At 39.4% G+C, this 22,388-nt stretch overlaps 2 protein-coding genes across 5 annotated transcripts in view; one reads left to right on the top strand and one right to left on the bottom strand.

Annotated features, from left to right (window-relative positions):
- mtrf1 (mitochondrial translational release factor 1) overlaps positions 1 to 12,726 on the top strand; it is a 35,580-nt gene extending 22,854 nt beyond the window's left edge. For 2 of the 3 annotated variants that reach the window (XM_036128092.1, XM_012856631.3), the window contains 2 exons: positions 8,659 to 8,757; positions 10,587 to 12,726. In XM_036128092.1, coding sequence (XP_035983985.1) covers positions 8,659 to 8,757; positions 10,587 to 10,697 — 210 coding nt within the window. In that variant the 3' untranslated portion in view covers positions 10,698 to 12,726. The remainder of the gene's footprint in view (positions 1 to 8,658; positions 8,758 to 10,586) is intronic. The other variant, XM_012856632.3, reaches the window with a different exon arrangement.
- A 329-nt stretch (positions 12,727 to 13,055) lies between these two features.
- On the bottom strand, positions 13,056 to 22,388 carry wbp4 (WW domain binding protein 4). 2 transcript variants are annotated; one of them, XM_021312984.2, is made up of 10 exons: positions 22,310 to 22,388; positions 22,011 to 22,083; positions 21,873 to 21,935; positions 14,646 to 14,772; positions 14,389 to 14,577; positions 14,288 to 14,307; positions 14,129 to 14,204; positions 13,855 to 14,054; positions 13,527 to 13,756; positions 13,056 to 13,439 (listed from the first exon to the last, which is right to left on the bottom strand). In XM_021312984.2, coding segments are annotated over exons 1-10 (1,182 nt in total). In that variant the 5' UTR covers positions 22,312 to 22,388; the 3' UTR covers positions 13,056 to 13,237. The 2 variants fall into 2 exon arrangements, with proteins under 2 accessions (XP_021168659.1, XP_012712089.1); XM_012856635.3 differs by having other exon boundaries at positions 22,236 to 22,371.

The raw sequence follows: 22,388 nt of genomic DNA, 5'->3' as shown, positions 1-22,388 counted from the left end.
TAATGCTGGAGATAGGCACCAGCACCTCTCGCGACCACAACAGGGACAAGCATGATGGAAAATGGAATGGATTGATCGATATTTGTCAGGTTGGGTTTGTCGGGCCTGGGTCCTCAGGTCCCTGGGGCACATGAGGGCTACGCTGGTGTGCTCCAGCATAGGTGGCTGCCAGCGAAGTCCACGGGCTCGTCCACGGGCTCGTCCACGGGCTCGTCCACGGGCTCGTCCACGCGGCTTCTGTAACACAGGCGTCACTTCCTGCTTGCGGTAAGGCGTAGTGTGTCACTTCCTGTTGTCACGGTGTGAATCGCTGTCTGTTGCTCCAGACACTCTCGCTTTTATCTTTAATCTATTTGCTGTAACATCTGTTTCTAACACAAAAGCACTTTTAAAACATTTTCTTTTGCTGCACATCGCGCTTGGGAACTCCTCGTGTTTCACACGGTTTGCTTTTTTGCCGTGGTAAGAGGGCGCTAGCCTAGCTTTAGCCTACCCTATCTTCAGCTCCACAATGGCTCCTTCTCCTACTATTACTTCAGCTTCTCCGTCTCTGTCTAAGTCTCCCCCTATCTCCTGCTCTCTGTAGCAGATGTGTAGTTATTCCTCTGCCTCCTTTAGTGATAATGGTACATGTAATAAATTTAGTGTTTTTTTAGCTTTGGAGGTCAGGGTGTCAGAATTGGAGACCCGGCTCCGTGCTATTGAAAAACCAGCTGATAGCCGCCCCTTTGCTAGCGCGGAGCCACGTAAAGTAACTTTAAGTAGCGATCCTCCAGAAGCACCCGAGCAGCCGGGTAAGCAGGCCGGCTGGATGACGGTTCGTAGGAAGCATAGCTCTAGATTCCAGACCACAGGTCACCACCAACCCGTCTGTGTTTCTAACAAATTTTCCCCACTCAGCGACACACCCGCTGAGAAGCCGACCCTGATTATTGGGAGCTCTATAGTCAGAAATGTGGCACTAGAGACACCAGGGACCATAGTCAAATGCCTGCCAGCGGCCAGAAGGGGCGACATCGAATCCTACCTGAAACTGCTGGTTAAGGATAAGCGTAAATACAGTAAGATTGTTGTTCACGCTGGCGGTAATGACACCCGGTCACGCCGATCGGAGGTCACTAAAGTTGGTGTTGCTTCGGTGTTCCTGAAGTTTGCTAAAACAATGTCGGACTCCATAATTTTCTCTGGTCCCCTGCCTGATCTGACCAGTGGTAACATGTTTAGCCGCATGTCATCATTCAACCGCTGCTTGTCTAGGTGGTGTCCTGAAAACGACGTGGGCGACAGTGATAACTGCCGAACATTCTGGGGAAAACCTGGTCTGATCCGGAGATACTGCATCTATCCCACTTTGGATGGAGCAGCTCTTCTTTCTAGGAATCTGTCTGGATTTATTAGTTCTCCTGCATGCTGAAAACCAAGGGTCCAGACCAGGAAGCAGAGCCGTAGTTTAACACACCTCTCTGCAGCTTCTTTATAAAAATCAATACGGCTCACCTTGAACCAAAACATAAAACAACTAAATGTGGTCTATTAAATATAAGGTCTCTCCCTCCAAAGACTTTGTTAGTTAATTAATTGATTTCCGATAATCAGATTGATTTATTTTGTCTCACAGAAACCTGGCTACAAGAGGACTACGTTAGTATAAATGAGCCAACTCCCTCCAATTATTCAAATTTCCACATTCCCAGATCTGTGGGAAGAGGAGGAGGAGGAGTGGCAACCATCTTTCAGTCTGATTTATTAATTAGTCCCAGGCCAATTATTAACTACAGTTCTTTTGAACATTTAACCCTCAGTTTCCCTCATCCAAATTGCAAAGCATTAAAACTTCTTCTGTTTGTTGTTTTGTATCGTCCACCAGGCCCTTACACTTTTTGGATCAGTTGTCAGACTTCTTATCTGATTTGGTGTTAAACACTGACAAGGTTATTATAGTGGGGGATATCAACATTCATGTTGACAAAGAATGTGATAACCTTAGTGTAGCCTTTAAAACTATCCTAGATTCAATTGGTTTTGCTCAAAATGTGCATAAACCGACGCACTCTTGGCTCCATACTTTAGACCTTGTGCTGACATATGGCATTGATTATGAAGAATTAACAGTATTTGCTTATAACCCTGTCCTATGTGATAATTTTTAAATAACATTTAAGTTAAATCTAACTGAGTTCTCCACCCGCAAAAGAGGGTTCCATTAAAGTAGATCTTTATTGGATAATGCTGCATCAAACCTTAAAGAATCTGTCCCCCTTTTAATATCTTCAGTATTGCAGAAATACACTGCAGATAGCAGCAATGTTGTTTCTTCCCCTTCACAAATAGATCTTTGTTAACGGTGTGACTTCGTCATTGTGTTCTGCATTAAACAATGTAGCTCCCTTGAAAAAGAAGGTGATTATTCACAGGAAGCTGGCTCCCTGGTTTAATTCAGAGCTGCGTTCCTTGAAGCACGATGTTAGGAAATTGGAAAGAAAATGGTGCTCTACACACCAAGAAGATTCCTACCTAGGCTGGAAAGACAGTCTATTGTTGTATAAAAAGACCCTTCGCTGACTTAGAGTAGCATATTTTTCATCTTTAATTGAGCAGAATAAAAATAATCCTAGATTTCTTTTCATTACAGTTGCCAAACTTAGTCAGAGTCTCAGCTCCATTGAACCATCCATTCCCTTAGCTCTTAGCAGTAATGAATTTATGGGATTCTTCATAAATAAAATTGATTCCATTAAAAATAAAATAATTGGCATCCGCCAAAACATGAATACCTCGTCCTCAGTAAGTAAGGCAGCATTGGAGGAATCTGTAGAACCTGTGCGGTGTTTGAACTGTGTAGAAGCAGTAGAGCTTTCTGAGCTATCTAAAATTTTAGCTTCATCTAAACCTTCTACCTGTATGTTAGACCCAATCCCAACCAAGTTGTTTAAGGAGTTATTCCCTTTGATCAGTGGCACTATTTTAGACATGATTAATCTATCCTAAGTAAATGGATATGTACCACATGCTTTTAAAGTAGCTGTTATTAAACCTTTACTTAAGAAACCAATATGGCTTTGACAAGATGAGTTAGTAAATTATAGACCTATATCTAATCTTCTTTTGTTATCTAAAATTCTTGAGATAGTAGTTGCTAATCAACTATGTGAATATTTACAAAGTAATGACCTACTTGAGGAGTTTCAGTCAGGCTTCAGAGCTCATCATAGCACTGAAACAGCTCTGGTGAAGGTCACCAATGATATTCTCATGGCCTCAGATAATGGACTTGTGTCTATACTTGTCCTGTTAGATCTCAGTGCTGCATTTGATACAGTTGATCACAATATCCTCCTACAAAGACTTGAGCATACTTTAGGGATTAAGGGGAAAGCATTAGGGTGGTTTAAATCTTATCTATCGGACAGATTTAAGGTTTTGGTCCCCTTTAGATGTTTTATTTTAACGCTTTTTAACGCTTTTTTAAAATTCTGACAAGACAGAAGTTGTAATCTCTGGACCAGAGTCCTCAAAAAATAAACTTCTTAATCAACCACTGTTATGGGAATTCTAAACAATAATACCTGAATTTCCATCTTTACTAATGAAGAGACAGCGGTGATGAAGTTCCAGCACTTTCATTGAGAAACAGAGCAGAGATCACATCGATGGAAAGTAATCGCACCCCACGGTCCCGCTGCAGTCTGCGTCTGCCCTGTCTCTGCCTGTCTCGCTTTTCGGCTCTCCCTAATACTGCACAGTGGCCTTGGCTTTAGACAAAACAAAGACAGTCTATCATAGACAATATTCATTCTACGCAGCATTCGGCCTTGCAATCAGCAAACAGTGGATCTTATACACAGCCATCATGTCTGTAGGCCTCCTATGTCCGAGTGGTGTGAGGCCATAGTGACATCAGAATAATATTTCTTACAATTTTTTGTCTTTTGTTTTTTTTCTTTTTTTTCTTTTAGAGATGTTTTGAACAGAGTTTCAAAAGAAAGGTGAGGAATAGATACCTTCCCAGGATCAGCAAGAAAAAAAATATATCATCACGTTAAAGTGACACTAAGGGGACCAAGGTTTTAACTGCATGTTATTAACACTCTTGTTTTCTCTGAGTTATTACTTTCAGATTAAAGCAGACGCCACCTTTCTGCCAACAGAAGACTCTGAGAAGAAAGTTCTAGCAGTACGGTAAGGAGTCATAATCATATTTGGACACTTAATTATGCTAAGTTTTAACCAAGTTATGCCTGGAGATCTTCCAGCGGAGAAAGGTGGTGTCTTAAAAATGTTTGTTGCTTTCTGCTATTAGCAGCTCTATCTTTCTGCTTCCTTTTCTTTGCAAAGAAACCTGGTCAATATGATAGGAATGTGCTAACATAGAGATTTAGTCTCATTTTAGACATTCTCAGATGCGAGAGAATAACAAAACGGTGCCGCAGTGACATGGGGGCTGATCCTTGGGACAAGGAGAAAAGGTGATGTCATTGACTTCAGCTTGATCCAGTTTTGAGTTTTATTTTATCAGAGGCAAAGATTGACTTTTCTTTTTAATCCTTTTACTTCTTTTATGTTTGTCATTTTAGAGGGAACACTGTAGTTAAAATGTTTGAACTCCCTTCCCCGAGACTATATGGCCCAGTAATTGCAGGCCCAATAATTTCAGTTCTTGTTGAAAGAAGTAGCTTTTTTTTCAGGTTCAAAGTCAGATTATGTAACTTGGCAAAAATCTTCTCCAGGTCTTTCGGTTGTTGTTCCAGAGTGGGCGAAAAGATGATCACATCATCAATATATACAAAGCAACTTTTTCCTCTCAACTACTCTAACACTTTTTCCAACAGTCTTTGAAAAGAGGCACCAGTGTTTTTTAAGTCCAAATGGCATGCATCTAAACTGTTATCTAAAGTTGGTCCTGTCATGGTTTTCAGATGACGAGCCCACATGCAGATACGAACGGGAGGCAATGCACAGTTTTAAGATTTTTATTAAAGGAAAACAGGCAGGTCTATGGACGAAACTACAGGTGACTCGGCTGGGTCAGAACGTCACGGCTGGAGAGTCTGTAAGAAAGAGCAAGTGAGTTCTTCTGAAATAAGAGCCAGGAAACTTGCTAGGAGTTGCGCTGCTTACCATTAGGCTGGGCGGACCTAACCGGGAAGAAGTAGCGTCAGGAGAACTCTATGTGACTACTCAGATGGAGATAGGTGGCTAGTGGCTGAGGGCGGCAGATGTAGCTGGCGAGGAATCCGAGGCGACCTCAATCGGCAGCGGTTGACAGATGGATTGACCAGAGTGAGCACAGAACCAACAGAACCCGGGAAAGGGGATCTCAGGCCTCGCTGGGTAACTTCCAGGAAGTATGAGGGGAGCGCCAGAGCAAAATCTGAGCAGACAGGTCTGCTGGTCTGTTTCTTTGGACGGGACGTCAAGACAGGTGAGTGCATCCAAGCACCAAAATCTGGAGCAACAGAGAGGTACAAAAAATTACTCAAAAAGAAGAGTAACAAAAAAACTCACAAGCTGGTTTCCGAGAGTTGGGACAGAGGCCACGTCGTACCACGACTGGTTAAGGCTCCGGCGTCTTCCATCTGCCAGTGCTCTGCTTAAGAAGCCAGAGGAAGCCGCCTGCAACGAGCTGCAGGTGTGGACCACGCCTCCTCAGCCAACTAGACACACCTGAGGAGTAGAGTTAGAGCAGCCAACACAGAGAACCCTGACAGGTCCAAAAGGGGTTATTACAGCAGTTTTGGCTTTACTCTCTGCAGCTGCTACCATTAGCCAGTACTTTAAATCCAGGGTGCTGAAAATCGAAGGTCCATTCATCGATTCGAGCAGCTCATGTATTGGAGGCATGGGATAGGCATCTTGATGGGTCTTGGCATTTACGACCAAAAAAAGTCTTATCAGGTTTTGGGGCGAGAACTACCGGGGATGTATTTTATTGTATTATTTTTCCTCAGACATTTAGGTGTATCTTCTTGAGAAGCAGGGGGACTGGCCATCCATTCTGTGTGATGCAGGTGGAGAGTGCTCTATGATGGCATTTTTTAACATGCTGTCAATGTGTTTGTAATGGAGATAGGTTCCATTACATCAGGAAATTAGATTATTGATTAAGTTACATTACAAACAGTTGAGTTGTCATATTTTTATTGTATTATTTTTGCTCAGACAATGGCTAATGGCTTAGATAACAAGCCCTTACAAGGCCTTGTTTTAGTAGTGGTATATAGCTTGGTACTCATCATTACTCCAGACTTTTTGAATTGAGAAAGCTTCCTGGAGAGGAAGCGAAACGTCTTCTACTACGGATAACAAGTCCAGTTGCTTTGATTTTTACTTGTTCTTGAATTGCTTTAACAACACATGTGTTTAGTTGTAAGCACTTAACTCTTTCTGGTTTGGCTCCTCAGCAGGGTGTGGCAGCAGAAGGGAGAAACAAGCTGCAAGTGCTGCTGAAAGCTTTTGGAGCAAATCATTTGGAAGGAGGGTAGTGCTTTAAGGAATTATGTTTAATTTGAAATATTCTTTTGATCGACTTTAGATTTGTTTAGCTGAAATAATTTGCATTTAAGTAAATATTAGGTTTCATTTATTGTGTTGGGTTTTAGTTTTGTGTAAGTATTGTTTATTTCTTATTTTCTGATCATCCCCTTATTGGGTCCTTCTAGTAAGACACTTAGGGTGCACTGCTATATAAGGCAGACGTTGTTGTTCAGTGTGGATGTTGGTGCAAGTTCTTAAATAAAGCTACCTCACATGTTATTTATGGTCCTGCCTCTATATTCAATGTGGGATCTTTGCCGGTCAAAAGCTGACAGTGTTCTTTTATTATTTGCTGCTTGAAAGGTGAAACTCTGTAGGCTCAACAGAGTACCAGCATCTCGTCCGTGGTATACATCATATGTTCTTCAATAGAGATTCTACCTAGTTTGTCTGTACATACAGTTGGCCATTCTTATAGGAATCTTTTATCCTGTTATGGATAATTCCCTCCTGTGGGTTTTCACTCCATTGAGGGTTTTACCTAACCTGACCCTAGCCAAATGAATTTCGCTCCGCCTAGTGGAGCTAGGCGGAGCTAAGCGCAACGAAATTCATCTGGCTCGTCAGGTTAGGTTTTACCATCTCTTTTATTAGGCAGGGCAACGATCAAACTTAAACGAGATGAACAGAGAAGTGCTCTTGTGCCGAGTGTGGGTGAAGAAACAAAAGGGTAAAATTAATAACCTCAAGGTCCTTTGACTCCATAGGTGTAGTCCCTTAGATTAATGATGGTAGAGGTTTTTGACAGGAAATCAAGGCTTAAATTGATGGGAAATGTGAGAATAGTATCCTCCACCACAAATGTCTCCAGTGACCACATCATACCATGCCAACAGGATAAAATATTGTTTTTTCCCAAAGCACTATAAATTTTCCCATTGGCTAGGGCAAACGTTTGGCTTTCAACTTGTTTTAGTAGTTCACCCTCACGAACAACATCCTGACAGAAACTGTGGCGCATTAGTGTAAAGGTACAGGCAGTATTTAATACACATTACGTCTTCTGTCTCGTACCTCTATAGGGACATATAGAAGGGGAGATGACATCCTCGGACCTTGTTCCATAACAGACACTACATCTGCCAGTCTTCTAGCCATCGCTTTTTACTGAGATTTGGCTGGAATCTTCCCTTTGAACTTATGTTGGTGAACTTTTCCCCAATAGACATTAGCTCCAGCAGTCTTTTTCCACCTGTGAGCTTACTGTAACTACGTGGTCCATCGTTGTGACGGTACCTCAAAGGCACCCAGCTAGTTTAGGATTCCAATAGTTAAAAAACTTCCTGGGGCGCGCATGTTGCGCAGCGGGTAGTGCGACCCATATACAGAGGCCTTGATCCTCGACATGGTCGACCCGGGTTCGAATCCGACCCGCGGTCCTTTGCCGAATGTCTCTCCCCCTCTTCTACTCCCCTTCCTGTCAGCCTACTTTCGGAAAAAGCGAGCCACTAGATCCGCAAAAAAAATCCCCCAAAAAAATAAAAAAAATCCTCCTTACTGATTCTACTTCTAAAATATCAGGCATCCAACGTAAACACAATACTCAGTAATCAAAGGAAAAGTCCCTCAAGCACTGTTCTGGTTGTTGGACCATGTCTCTTAGTTTTTCTTCCACCTCAGAGTAATAGTCTGGGGGCAGTAATTCCTTTCTCCAGACTGTGAGCTTGGTTGATTACACCTCAATGAATAGGAAGCTGCCTGGGCAGCACCAGCAGTGGATGGTCCCTGGCCAGTGGAGGTAAATACAGTAGTAACTGTTGTAATGGGAGGCGACAAGGTCAGAGTCCCTTGTACTGCAGAAAGATTAAAAGTGGGTCGAGCAGGGATGAGAATCCTGTGCCACACCCACTATCAACACTCTGAGACCCACCCCATATTCATATACAAGACATCCCTGTTTTAATTTTTAATAATCACAATGATAATCATTTGTCCTTCATGGTAAAAAAAAATCTTAATGCCAAATCATGACATCATGACATTACAACTTGCATGTAATTAAGCAGATTTTTACAGAGATAACAAAATGGACAAGACATTGATATGTAAAGATATTTAATTTAATAATTGAGTATTTAATGGATTGACTTAGTTTTTCCATGACTATATCCCTCCATAAACAAGGTGGGCACACGCAGCCAGGCAGAAAGGATTCGTACCTACAACTTCAGTCAGGATCGGGTCACCGACCACCGGACAGGATACACCACTAAAGACATTAAGGTGAGATGAGAAGTGTTGACATTTCATTCCATCGGTTTCATTGTTTTCGTTTGTTTGCATCAAATCTGACTGCAACACATTTCAAAAGATCTTAAGGAATAAAGGTATTTGTGACCTAATGTTGGCATTCCTTCTCACAGCTCATGAACAATATTTAAGCAATATTTAAGCTTCCTGGATGACAAATGCTGAAGTGTTTTAGTCTTTTGTCCTGATTTTTGAGCTTTTACTATCAGTGATGCCCCCTGTCACCAGTCCTGTTTGTGGTGTTCATGGATAGGCTCTCAAGGTGTAATTGTCAAAAAGAGGGTGTCTGGTTTTAGAAAGCTGGGCCATTTTTGCTTTGCTCAATTACTTCGTCTGCAGTCATGTCTTGATGACATCAAAAGCTGGATGACTTTAAATTTCCTGCACTTAAATTCTGACAAGACAGAAGTTATAATCTTTAGGCCAGAGTCCTCAAAAAATAAACTTCTTAATCAATCACTTAATCTGGATGGCATTAACTTGGCCTCTGGTAATAAAGTAAAATATCTTGGTGTTATTTTCAACCAAGACATGTCATTTAAATCCCATATTAAACAGGTTTCCAGAGTTTCCTTTTTTCACCTCAGGAATATCGCCAAAATAAGAAACATTCTGTCCAGGGGTGATGGTGAAAAACTAGTCCATGCATTTGTTACTTCAAGGCTGGACTATTGTAAATCTTTACTATCAGGAAGTCCACAAAATGCAGTTCAAAGTCTTCAGCTGATCCAAAATGCTGCAGCAAGAGTTCTGATGAAAAACAACAAGAGGGATCATATTTCTCCAATTTTAGCTTCCCTTCACTGGCTTCATGTTAAATCAAAAATAGAATTTAAAATTCTTCTTCTAACGTATAAAGCCCTTAATAATCAAGCTCCATCATATATCAGAGCTCTGATTACCCCAAATATTCCTAACAGAGCACTTCGCTCTCAGACTGCAGGTCTACTGGTGGTTCCTAAAGTCTCTAAAAGTGGAATGGGGGTCAGATCCTTTAGCTATCAGGTTCCTCTCCTGTGGAACCAACTCCCAGTTTTGGTCCGTGAGGCAGACACCCTGTCTACTTTTATGACTAATCTTAAAACCTTCCTTTTTGACAAACCTTATAGTTAGAGTGGCTCATGTTACCCTGAGCTACCTCTATAGTTATGCTGCTATAGGCTTAGGCTACTGGAGGACATCAGGGCCTATTTTTCTCAATCTACTGATTTCTACTGTTCTCCAGTCTACTGTTCTCCAGATTTGCATTGTATTACATTGAAATGACTGTCATTTCAGCTTTTAACTTTTTGTTCTCTCTCTTTTTTCTTCATAGTAGGTACACCTGGTCTGACGTTCTGTTAAATGTGACATCATCCAGAGAAGACAGATCACCGGCTATTACCATCTAATATAGAACAGATTACTGGATCAATGTGTGCTTCTGTGCTTTTTTTCCGTCTTGTTGTGTCTCTGTTCTGTCTTCTGTAACCCCCAGTCGGTCGAGGCAGATGACTGTTCATACTGAGCCTGGTTCTGCTGGAGGTTTTTCCTTCCCGCTAATGGGTGTTTTTTCTTTCCACTGTCGCTTAATGCTTGCTCAGTATGAGGGATTGCTGCAAAGCCATGGGCAATGCAGACGACTCTCCCTGCAATCAACTGGTTCCCTTATATAGAAATTTTGTTACCAATCTATATAATATGATTGATTTGACTTTGTAAAGTGCCTCAAGATGACATGTTTCATGAATTGGCGCTATATAAATAAAATTTAATTGAATTCAATTGAATTGAATTAAACATCTCATGTATTTTATTCTCAGGAGTTCATGAAAGGGGGCAAGGAGCTCGAGGACTTGGTCTCAGACCTACTGGAACACTCTGAGAAAGAGGCCGTGATGGAGGCGGTGGAGACGAGCATCTGTTTGACATGACAGCCTGCAGACTAAGCCCCCTCCCACAACAGGGTTACCACAGATTTCTCACTTCATCCAGAATATGTTAACATAAAATATAAAAATTCACATTAACTTTACTATAGTCAGTCTTTCAATATGGAGCCCACAGAAACCCAGAGACAGGGTGGATAATACAATGATATTGATAGAGGATGAAAAGATGAACAACAGACAGATGAGAGATGAGTAAAAGTATGGATGGGCAGATACAGTTAGGCAGAGAAATATTTGGACAGTGACACGATCTTCATGATTTGTGCTTTGCATGCCACCACGTTGGATTTGAAATGAAACAACTACAATGTAACTGAAGTGCAGACTTTAAGGTTTAATTCAAGGGGTTGAACAAAAATATGATTAAACTTGTAGCAATTGTAGCTATTTTCATACAAGCGCTCCTCATTTCAGGGGCTCAAAAGTAATTGGACAAATAAACATAAGCCTAAGTAAAATGTTAATTTTCAATATTTTGTTGAGAATTTGACTGCCTGAAGTCTGGAACCCATGGAATCACCAAATGCTGGGTTTCTTCTTTTGTGATGCTTTGCCAGGCCTTTACTGCAACTGTCTTCAGTTGGTGCTTGTTTGTGGGTCTTTCTGTGTTGTCTTGAGCTGTGTTGTCTTGAGCAAATAAAATGTATGCGCAATTGGGTTGAGATCTGGTGATTGACTTGGACATTGCAGAATATTCCACTTCTTTGCTTTAAAAAAACTCTCTTGGGTTGCTCTTGCAGTATGCTTTGTATCATTGTCCATCTGTAGTGTGAAGCGCCATCCAATCAACTTTGCTGCATTTGGCTGAATGTGAGCAGAAAATATATCCCTATACACTTCAGAATTCATCCGGCTGCATCTGTTTTTCGGTGCATCAACGTCATCATTCTGGTACAGGTTGATCTTAGTCTCATCTGTCCAAAGAATGCTGTTCCAGAACTGGGCTGGCTTCTTCAGGTATTTTTTGGCAAAGTCAATTCTGGCCTATTTCTGATGCTGATTAATGGTTTGCACCTTGTGGTGAATCCTTTGTATTTACTCTCATGAAATCTTCTTTTTATGGTAGATTTAGATACTGATACACCTACTTCCTGGAGAGTGTTTTACACTTGAGTGGATGTTGTGAAGGGGGTTTTCTTCACCATGGAAAGGATTCTGCGATCATCCACTATTGTCTTTTGTGGACGTCCAGGCCTCTTTGAGTTCACAAGCTCATCAGTGCACTTTTTTTTTCTCAGAATGTACCAAATTGCAGATTTGGCCACTCCTAACAATTCTGCTATCTCTGATGGATTTATTCTTTTTTCAGCCTCAGGATGGTCTGTTTTACCTCCATTGAGAGCTCCATTAACCGCATGTTGCGTGTTCACAGTAACAGCTTCCAAATGCAAACGCCACACCTGGAATCAACCACAGACCTTTTAACTGCTTTTGATGACAGGTTAACAAGGGAAGAGCCCATGCAGCCGTGTTATTTATTTTGCAATCTTCTTTTGGTCCCTTGAAAAAGAGGCAGCTATGTATTAAAGAGCTGTAAATCCTAAACCTTGCTCCAATTTGGATGTGAATACTCTCAAATTATAGCTGAGTCTGGACTTTAAGTCCATATTGATTATATAATTGTATCCTGAATGTGTTTTCATAAACAGCTAAGATAACAACTTGTGTCACTCTTCAAATATTTCTGGGTTTAACTGTAGGTAAGGTTGGACACGTGGACTAAAATATGATGAACTAAAGTAGATGGATGGATAAAACTTCTAAACTACAGGATATGAGAAAAATTAATAATAAACTTTTTTTGTTCATGCTTATCCAGACCTGAAAAACTCAATTACAGATGTCTCCAGTCTGAGAACTTGCGGACAGAGAGGTGGTGGGCACGTCTTTCCATCCATCTGGAGCCAGACTTGCCATATCAGGACATGTTTATTTGTGCTGACACTTGTGTTTTTGCAATCATCAATCTATTCTTGTAATAAAGCTGATATTTTAAACCCAAGCTTCTCTATATTGACTTTAAATGTCTCTTTTTACTGAATGGAACAGATAGCAATATTGTTTACTGTCTGCAAGCAGCTTTTATGGTTGCTTGCCAGTCCGGGTGCGGCGGAAGTACCTATCAGCTTCATACACACACTTTCCACGTCACACCCTGCGCTTATGTGCCAAGAGGATAACAACCCTTTGATGCACCATTGGATGGTTTTTATTTCCCTACAATTAGTAGAATGATTTCAGATAAAATGCACAAATATGAAAGTGTTCAAATTCCTCGATGAAGTAAGATCTCAAACTAGAAAAACGTCAGAAATTTTTTACAAACGTTACTTCAAAATCATGACTTGAATTAAATTTTTAATCTGGACAAATCGGGTTTAAAAATACATATAATTGATGAAAGATTAACATGATTCAACCAAGTTCCAGACAAATGTGTCTAGATGTTCCTAGAAAGAATTTTACTTCTAGAAAAGTCTGATGTATAATGGATTGGATTTTTTTGCCCTCGTTTCATCAGATCAGTCGTCGTCGTCCCTCTGTCGGAGGTTCCTGGATTTGCTGTTCTGGGTCTTGTTTTTTCTGAATGATGCCGGTCCGCTTTCGTCCCCGAGCGAGGTGATAATGCGTTCCTTAAACTTGGGTTTGGGCTCCAGTGGGAGGTCAGTTGGTGCACTGACCATGTTCTCATCTGTTTGGGGCAGCTGTAAATCCACCTTCACACTGGGAAAGAGAAGAAAGAGGCTTGCTGATCCCTGTGGTCTGCTAGATTTCAAGTACTTAATTTTGATTTAGGTGTGGAATACTTACAATGGATTCTCTTCCTGTTTGATGTGTTCCCAGGCTCCATACGGGTTGGCCACTCTCTGCCTTTTTACTTGTATGGCTCCGATTGTCGACACTGCTTCTGCTTTCTCTGGTGTGGCTGCTGAGCTCTGTACCTCTCTCTTGTTTGTTTCTTTATTTTCCCCTTTTGGAGTATCTTCTGTCTCTTTATCCTCACCTTGTCTTTTTGATGGTTCAGCCTCTGTTTTTCCTTTCTAATATCGCCAAAAACAATAAATTAAATCTCAGGTCGTACTTTTTCTTTTTTATTACCGGATGATCATTATGATTTAATCTCAGGGGAACGTCTCACCCTGAAGCTGATTTTTGGGATTTTGGGCTGCTGATCAGATACAGCGGGTTGCACCTCCTGCGATGCACTGTTGGAGCTCTCCTCTCCTCTGGACCGTGCCTCTGTCTGATAAATCGGAGGCTCGCTGCTGTCCTCCTCTTCTTGTTTGGTCTCAGGTTCCTCAATGGAAGGAAAGTCTGCAGGTTTCTCCCAGCTGGATTCTATGAGGTGAGGCATTTTAACAGACATGGAACAGAATACTGAAATGGCTCGGATTGAATCAGGGATCCCTCACCTCCTGTTTTGGTGTTGTAGAAGTACCTGTAACCATCAGGAGTCACAGCTTCCATCCAAGGAGCACCCGAGGAACTCTGAAGTAAAACCAGAACATGAGGAATACATTTATCCTGACTGCTGACACTGCAGCAACTGATCTTCCCCTTTGCAAACCTACCGGTTTTTCCCACTGAGACTCTGCAAAACCAAAATAAACAAATTAATGGGTAATACATTCTGGATTACAGCAGGAGGTTCTGTTACATCATATTATCTCACCTCCTGTTACAGTGTTGTAGTAGTAAGTATGACCGTCATTAGTCTGGCCTTCCACCCAAAACTGTGTCTCAGTTGGCTGTTTGTACTTCCTGCTTGACTTGTCTGCTTTTTTTTGCTGTTTTCTGTGCTGAGCTCTCACATGTGGTGGAGGTTTTGGCTGTGGGGCTGCTCGTACTGGAGAACTTGATCCTAACATAAACATAAACTTAATTTAAATGTAATCAGTAAACACTTCTAATGAATTGTTGTCCAATTACCTTCTGATTCCCTTTGCAGCCTCTTCAGATCTTCCTCGTATGCCTTGAGTGCTGCATCCTCCATCGCTGCAAAATCCTTGGACATCCGCTCTTCCTTCTTTGCCTTTTCAATGCTCTTTTTCTTAATCTGCAGAGAGAATGGCAGTGTGAGATGAGTGGCAGTTTCTGGTCATCTGATAGCAGGAGGGCCTCAGTCACGATTTGTAAGCCTGTACCTTATCTCTACTGCCAGTCCCAAAAGTAATGCGTAATGAGGCTCTTTTTTTGTTTGATCATCTGTAGTATTTGAATGTTTTATTTACAAACACGTTCTTTTTTGTCATGCAATTGGGAGGTAACTAATCCAACTTTATAGGGCTCATACATAATTTTGGTTTGTTTTAGTTGAAGATCAATGAGTAAAAAGCTTGAGGTACTTGAAAACCCTCACATAGAAGAAAGTGAGGAAAATTATTTATGATCGGATTCTAAAAAGTAATATTTAGAAACTTTAAAAAAAATCTAAGTTGTTTTCAAACATGTTAACTCCAATTTATGTATTATTTGCAATAATTATGATAACTACCTAAATTCTCTTTCCTGTCAGTAGTAGGTGTGCCTGGTTCAATGCTTCTTTGTTTACACGTATTTCCTGAATGTCGCTATTACTGACATAACTGTTTTTCTTTCCATAGAAAGGACTTCTGACTCAGTGCTTCTGTTTATCTTACCACTGAAACCACTGTAGGAGCTACTGCAGCCATTTACTTTGTGTACACTCCTTTTGGTTTATCTTCTCATAGAAATGGCCTAGATCCTGGCCTAGCACAACCATATTTTGCTCTATTCTTGTCATCTCTAACCACAGCTGACAGCTGTCGATGCACTGTTCTGCTGGTGGTTTCTCTTGTTTAAAGGAAGTACAGGTGCATCTACAAATAATTTAGAATATTATGTAAAATTGCAAGCTTTTTGCCAGTTGTTTAGGAAAATTAAACTTATTTTATAGCTTCATTTAGGGCTGGACGATAATTCAACAACATATATTGATCGACAGACGTGTGGCGCGATAGGAAAAAACCAGGGTCAATAAAAGTTCGATACAAACAGTTTTCCTTTCTTCCTTTCAGCCTATCATATTAGTTGATGCTACAGTCACTACTTCCTCTCGACCAATCGTAATCGCGGACCAAGGCACGCCATCACAAAGCGCCGTCCTCTCAAACCACAACACAGAGCACTTGAATATGTTGCAGCAGGTAGCGGCGGAGGAAACGGTCCCAAAATGGGGTTTTACTTGTTCGCCAGTTTGACAGAAATAAACCACAGTGATTTGTAAAACTTGCAAGGAACCGATAAAAACAAAGTCTGGTAACGTAACCAACTTGTTTCATCACGTAAGCCGCTCACACCTGCAGCAGTGCAAGCCGTTTTAGTTCCGCGTCATCTTACGGAGCTTCTTCCAAAACAAAGCAGGTATAGCAGCTAAACTGGGCTCCATTCTTTGTGATAAAACGGTATTGTATATTTATTTTGGTCATTTTACTGGTCACTTTAGTTTATTCTTTGTCAGTATTTAATAACATAACTCAGGTCTCTTAAGGTAATTTTCCTTAAAAAAAAATTCTGTTATGGTTAAAAAAGTTGGTTAAATAAAGATTTAATTGGAATTCTGTGTTTGTGTTCTTTATTAAAATTAAATCATTTAGCAATATCATAAAACGTCCAGGCAGAGCTGCACATAAAATATGGTTTTAAATATTTTCAATAATTATCGATATCGATCAATATGCATTTTTTTAATCGATAAACTTTTTTCTATATTGTCCAGCCCTAGCTTCATTACATAGAGAGTAAAATATTTCAAGTTTTTATATCTTGTACTTTTTATGAGTATGGTTTACAGGTAAAGAAAATCCAAAATTCAGTTTCTAAGAAAATTAGAATAACGATTACTTTCCACACAAAAAAAAAAAAAAACGATTAATCAACCGATTTTTTTGTGTGTGTGTGTATGTCCTGTCTGGCAATGTGGCAATAAGAATTGTTGTCTTAATGCCAAAAAGAGCCCAACAGATTTTACTTTCACAAGGGGAGCCTTACTGCTTTCGCCACAGTGCTCCACTTGATTTATATATGCAAGAAGCTTTATTAGATTTTATGCGGGGACTATTTGATGTTCAATGGACACTGAAATGGGAAGGTAAAAGAGGAGGGAAAAAGGAGAGAAACAGATGAGAAAATGCTAAAACGGGAGAAAAGGTGAAAGAGAAAGAGGAGAGGAAAGGAAGAGAGCAATATAACATCCTCTGAGTCTGCTTCTTCACCTGCAGAGAGATACATAAAAAGAACAGCAAAATTAGCCAATAAATAATTGTATAATCTGACCCAATCTGTATAATATGATTGAACTTGACTTTGTAAAGTGCCTTGAGATGACATGTTTCATGATTTTGCGCTATATAAATAAAATTGAATTGAATTAAAGTATTACAGGTACAAACAACCAACACTTTGATACCATCACTGAAGAATATACAGTATTAAAAATACGAAATGTATATATTGACAGATAAAAATAATAATAGGGGTTTTCTGTATAGAAGTGAATCTGTAAGTACCTGAATCCAAGCACCTGTAGGTGTTTGTGAGAGTGCACTTGTGTATGTAAGTTTTTTCCATAACAAAATGCTCAATAGTGGTTAAGAGGAGCTGATTGGTTATTTTTACGATTAATCGATAAACCGAACAAAAAACAACAACTTTTATTTCCATATCAAATGTTCTATTTAGGAAAAAAACACTGCAAAAACGGAACTTAAAAAAATAAGTTAAATGTTCTTAAAATTAGCGTATTTGTCCTTGATTTGAGCAGGTAAATAGGATGATTTGCCAATGTAATAAGATTTTTGCGCTTAAAATAGGAACAATTCATCTCTATCATCTTATTTCAAGCGCAGGATGTCTAATTATCTTATTTTAGGGGGTCAAAATACTTATTCCATTGGCAGATAATCTTATTTACCTGCTCAAATCAAGGATAAATACACTAACTTTAAGGACATTTTACTTATTTTTATATCTGTCTTTGCAGTGGACTGACAGCTAATAAGCTCACAACAAAATAAGTTGCTACTTAGGTGTTCTGTTAAAATTATATTAGGTAATAAATAGGTTTGCTTAAAAATAAAGAGGATTATGTTGACTAGATTGTAACTCAATCATTTAATTGTCTATGTTGTCTATATGAACAGCGATTTAACAAAAGAGAAGCTGTAAAACAGGTGTGTCAAATGCGGTTTGATTGAACCTCACCCTTGTGCTAGTGCATCTAGGAGAAAGAATTGGGCATAACAATGCAGCCAGTGGAAAAATAACACTTCTGGGAATCAAATAAACCACCAGCCCATTTCAGACTGTTTCAGCACAAGCTGTATTTTATGTCCTTATGTACATGTCCTTGTACATATTTTTCTTCCAAGAATGTTTATTCTATAAGTTTTTCTCATTTTTCTTTGTAGAGTCAAAAAGGATGTTACATATTTATTGTTAGGGATGCTTGTGTCTCTTTTTTCTGTAAGTGTTTTTAATTTAGGTCTGCGTCTTATCATTCTCAGTGTCTCACCAAAATTTAATTATGGTTACATAGCAACAATAAAGACTCTTGATTCTTGAAAAGTTAGTTTATAGGGCCCTCCTGATCTCACCCATATAGTACCTTCACCCAGACTTTGTCAGCAAATTTAAACTTAAAGCTTAATCAACACATTATTACCATCAGAATTAAATTGTATTCCGATTGAGAGGGTTGGTTAATGATCCATAATCCGATCAATGTCCATCTAAACACTTGGTCTAATTAACTCATGACCTTACTGTGCATGCATGTGGAGGATGGGGTTGCAGCGCTGTGCAGCACGGAACATTTTGGGATGATCACAGTTACATTGTAAGTTTTGTAATTGTAGAATTTTGAAAAAAATTCACAAACAATTTTTTTTACACCTGTTCAAATTTTAAGTACATAAATTGTGTTCTACAAGTTGCACATCAAAAACATCTTACTTTCTCAGTTTTGCTCTAAATGGTCCAGAACCTATGTTGCAAAACTATTTGTGCATTGTAACTTTGGAGCTTTGTAATTATAGAGTTATTTCTAACTTCCACAATTACAAAAAAAAGTTACACCTCTTCAAATTCTAAAGTACACAAATTTTGTTCTTTAAGTTGCACATAAAAAATCTCTTACATTCTCAGTTTTGCTCCAAATGGTACAGAACTATTTTGCTAAACTATTTGTGCATTGTAACTTTGGTGTTTTGTAATTGTAGATTTTTTTTATCTGTCACAATTACAAAAAGAAAGTTACACTTCTTAAAATTCTTGAGTACAAATACACAAATCAAAAACATCAAAAATGTCAGTTTTGCTCCAGTTGATCTAAAACAAATGGTGCAAAACAAATTCAAATACGTGTATTAAAATCTTAACAATTTTAATTTTTTTTCCCTTAACACAAATACAAATGAATGCAACTGCAGAAATCTGCTGCTGTGAGTCGGTTTAATTTGCATGTTATCTAAGCCAAAGCAAGGCCTTTGTTTGGGCAATAATATAAAGCTTTGAACTCCACACTGCTCCAGACATTTGAATTGAGAAAGCTTTCTGGATGGGAAGCGAAACGTCTTCAAACTTCAGAAAAAAAGTCCAGTTTTTTCGTTTTTTAACTTTTTTTGGAATGATCATGACCTGGATGACTGAGAATCTTCACCAGATGTACAGTTATTTGTTCGTAATGGAGGAAGTAAGACACTAGTGTTGTTAAGTTAAAAAGCTAGCATAGCAAATCAAGCAAAACTACATTGAAACATAATAAAATACAACAAATATCAATAGCTGCATCGAAGGTCTACATGGGCTGGGTCCTTGGAAGGCAACATGGCAGTAAGCCATATATGCATTTCCGGTTGGTACAGACTGACCGAGCATGAAGCAACCTCTGCTGTACGACCAAGGGTACTACCCACAAGTCACGGATTATTTATACCTGTGTGACATTTGGAGCAAAAGTGAAAATGGAGGTGTAACTTGTAAAGTTGAATTTGTGACTCACAGCAGCAGATTTGTGCAGTTGTAGAACACAATTTATGTACTTATACTTAAAATTCTAACAGGTGTAAAAACAAATTTGTACTTGTGAATTTTTTTTTTTTATTCTACAATTACAAAACTTGTAATGTAACTCTCTCTGCAACTTCACATTCACACTTACAATGCACAAATAGTTTTGATTCAAAACTACCTTCATAATAGTTTCCTCCCACTCTCCAAACAACAACGGCATGGGTTCTCAACCATCTTAGAACCTGGCACGGGTCCATTCTTTGCGCTCAGAACAGTCGGCACAAACACACTTCCACATTTATTGTTATTTTCTGCGTGAAGAAGTACAAAACTTCTGTGGTTGTTTTATGGAAAATCAACAACTCTGCTAAAGTCAGAGAGTTTCTACTTTGAATAAAGCTTGGTGCAAGTAAACTCACATCGTGGACGTACTATTTAATTTTGGACCCATATAAATTGTGTATTCTGGATACTTTATTTTTAATCTGAACACATTTAAATCCAATCAGAGAATGTTGCATGTAAACATAGCTCCTGTCATTAACAATCTAACAGCCGCATTAGACGAGCTATCAGACAAACTGACGATAAGGCTCAGCTATACTTGTGTTTCGGGGTGCCGCGCAGAACTCCGCTCAGAGCCTGCGAGCCAAGCGCTGCTGGCATTTCCTAATTTTAAAACAGGACAAACATCAGATATTGCAATGACTTACCCTGCTGTTAAGCTCCCTTCATCCTCATCGACTCCATGTTGTTTCAGCTCCTGTGTCATCACTGTGGTGCTCCCCTACCATGTCAAATCTCGCATGTTACTGAGTTTTTGGTTTTGTGAGCCGCAACTTGCTCCCTATCTTTTGAGGACTTAGTTTGAGCTGCATTCTCTGTGCCGTCATTTGTAGAATTTATTACAAAAAAATATTTTAAAATGCCGCCTTGCTTTATTTACTTCGCTCTGAAGCCAATTCGTTAGCATCGATGACCTCCTAAAGGTGAGGCACGCGGCTCCGCGACATGCCGAACAATGCAATAATCACGCTACACAACAAATCAATGATGAAATTCATTGCCAACGATTTTAATTGTTAATTTTTTATCAATTTTATCGATTGATTATTGCAGCCCTACATTAGACCAATCAAAACAGTTTGTTTTAAGCACGAATGTCAGGTTTCTGAAAAATTTGTCCATTTCTATGCACTCAAAAGGTGGTTGAGCTGCTCTTGCACAAATTATTAGTGCCACCGATGCACGGCAGCCTCGCTTCTGTCAGTGTGCCCCAGGGCAGCTATGGCTACAAATGTAGCTCACCACTGTCAGCGTGTGAATGTGTGCATGAAAGACTGAATGTAGTCTGAAGCACTTTGGAGTTCTCTGGACTTTATAAAGCACTACATAAATAGAGGCCACTTACCATTTTCTTGGGGAATTCCTGCTGGTGCACCTTTTTCCTACCACACTTCTTCCTTACACTCAATTTTCTGTTAATACACTTGGATACAGAACTCTGAACAACTAGCTTATTCAACAATTACCTTTTGAGGCTTACTCCTTGTGAAGGTTGTCGATGACTGTTCTAGACATTAGTCATTAATGTGCAGCCTACTCACCCAGAGTGACAGACCCTATAAATGCTTCTTTGTAAGTCTTCTGAGTTGATTAGCTGATATAGGTGTGAAACTGTGCGTTTCCAAGTTTTAACTTTTTTACAGTATTCAATTTTTCTGAGAATCTGAATTTTGGGTTTTTATAATCTTTAAACTATAATCATTAAAATTACAAGAAAAAGGCTTAGAATATATCCATCCATGTTTAATGACTGCATATAATATATATAATACGAGTTTCATTATTTCTTTGTAAAGTTAATTGATGCTATATTAGTAGGTTGATAGAATTTTAGCAGTAGGATAGAACAGTTTTAACTATTTATAAATAAATTTTAAATATAAACCCTATAAAAAAGAAAGCAGTTTCTAAGCAGCTTCACGGAAACTGTAAAAGTGTATTCATTCGCACAGCGCCCCCCCTCTAAAATAGCCATTGTGATCATCAATTGGTGCTTTATGTTAAATGTGGGTTAATTGAGCTTTACCACATAAATATATATAAAATCAATATTCGTACCTCTGAAATTTTTTTAGTAACATTTTCTTTGTGATTCTTCCCTCTTTCGTGGAACTCGATGCTCTGCAGATCAAACAGAAGTGTTAGTTTGCATTACCTAAATATGTGGATAATAATGTATGTTCCTGCAGTACTCACAGGCTTGTTGTCAGCAATCCAGCACTTGCAATACTGGCAGAATTTCCTCGGTTGTGACTTCCAATAATCCGCCCTGGAAAATGCACAACATTCTTAGTTTAAGGGGAAAAAAACATTTGCCTTGCCCTTTAGCCTTCGTTGCTAACGTGGCACACATACTGATTTTAACAGTTCTGACGTCACAAATAAATACTAATAAAACCCAAGAGAGTGCTCATTACGTACATTTTAGAGTTATGTAGTCCAAATAAATAGAAATTGGTCAAAACGTGCCAAAGATACAGAAAACTACTACCCACATTTCAACAACCACAACACTGTCCTTTAATGATTATGTCATCAGGTGTCGTCATCTTCTTCTTCGGATTTCCTGTCGGT

The sequence above is a fragment of the Fundulus heteroclitus genome, chromosome 24 (assembly GCF_011125445.2).
Source record: "Fundulus heteroclitus isolate FHET01 chromosome 24, MU-UCD_Fhet_4.1, whole genome shotgun sequence".
NCBI classification, from domain to species: Eukaryota; Metazoa; Chordata; class Actinopteri; order Cyprinodontiformes; family Fundulidae; genus Fundulus; species Fundulus heteroclitus.
The sequence above is the reverse complement of the archived record's forward strand: the minus strand, read 5'-3'. Positions and strand labels throughout refer to the sequence as shown.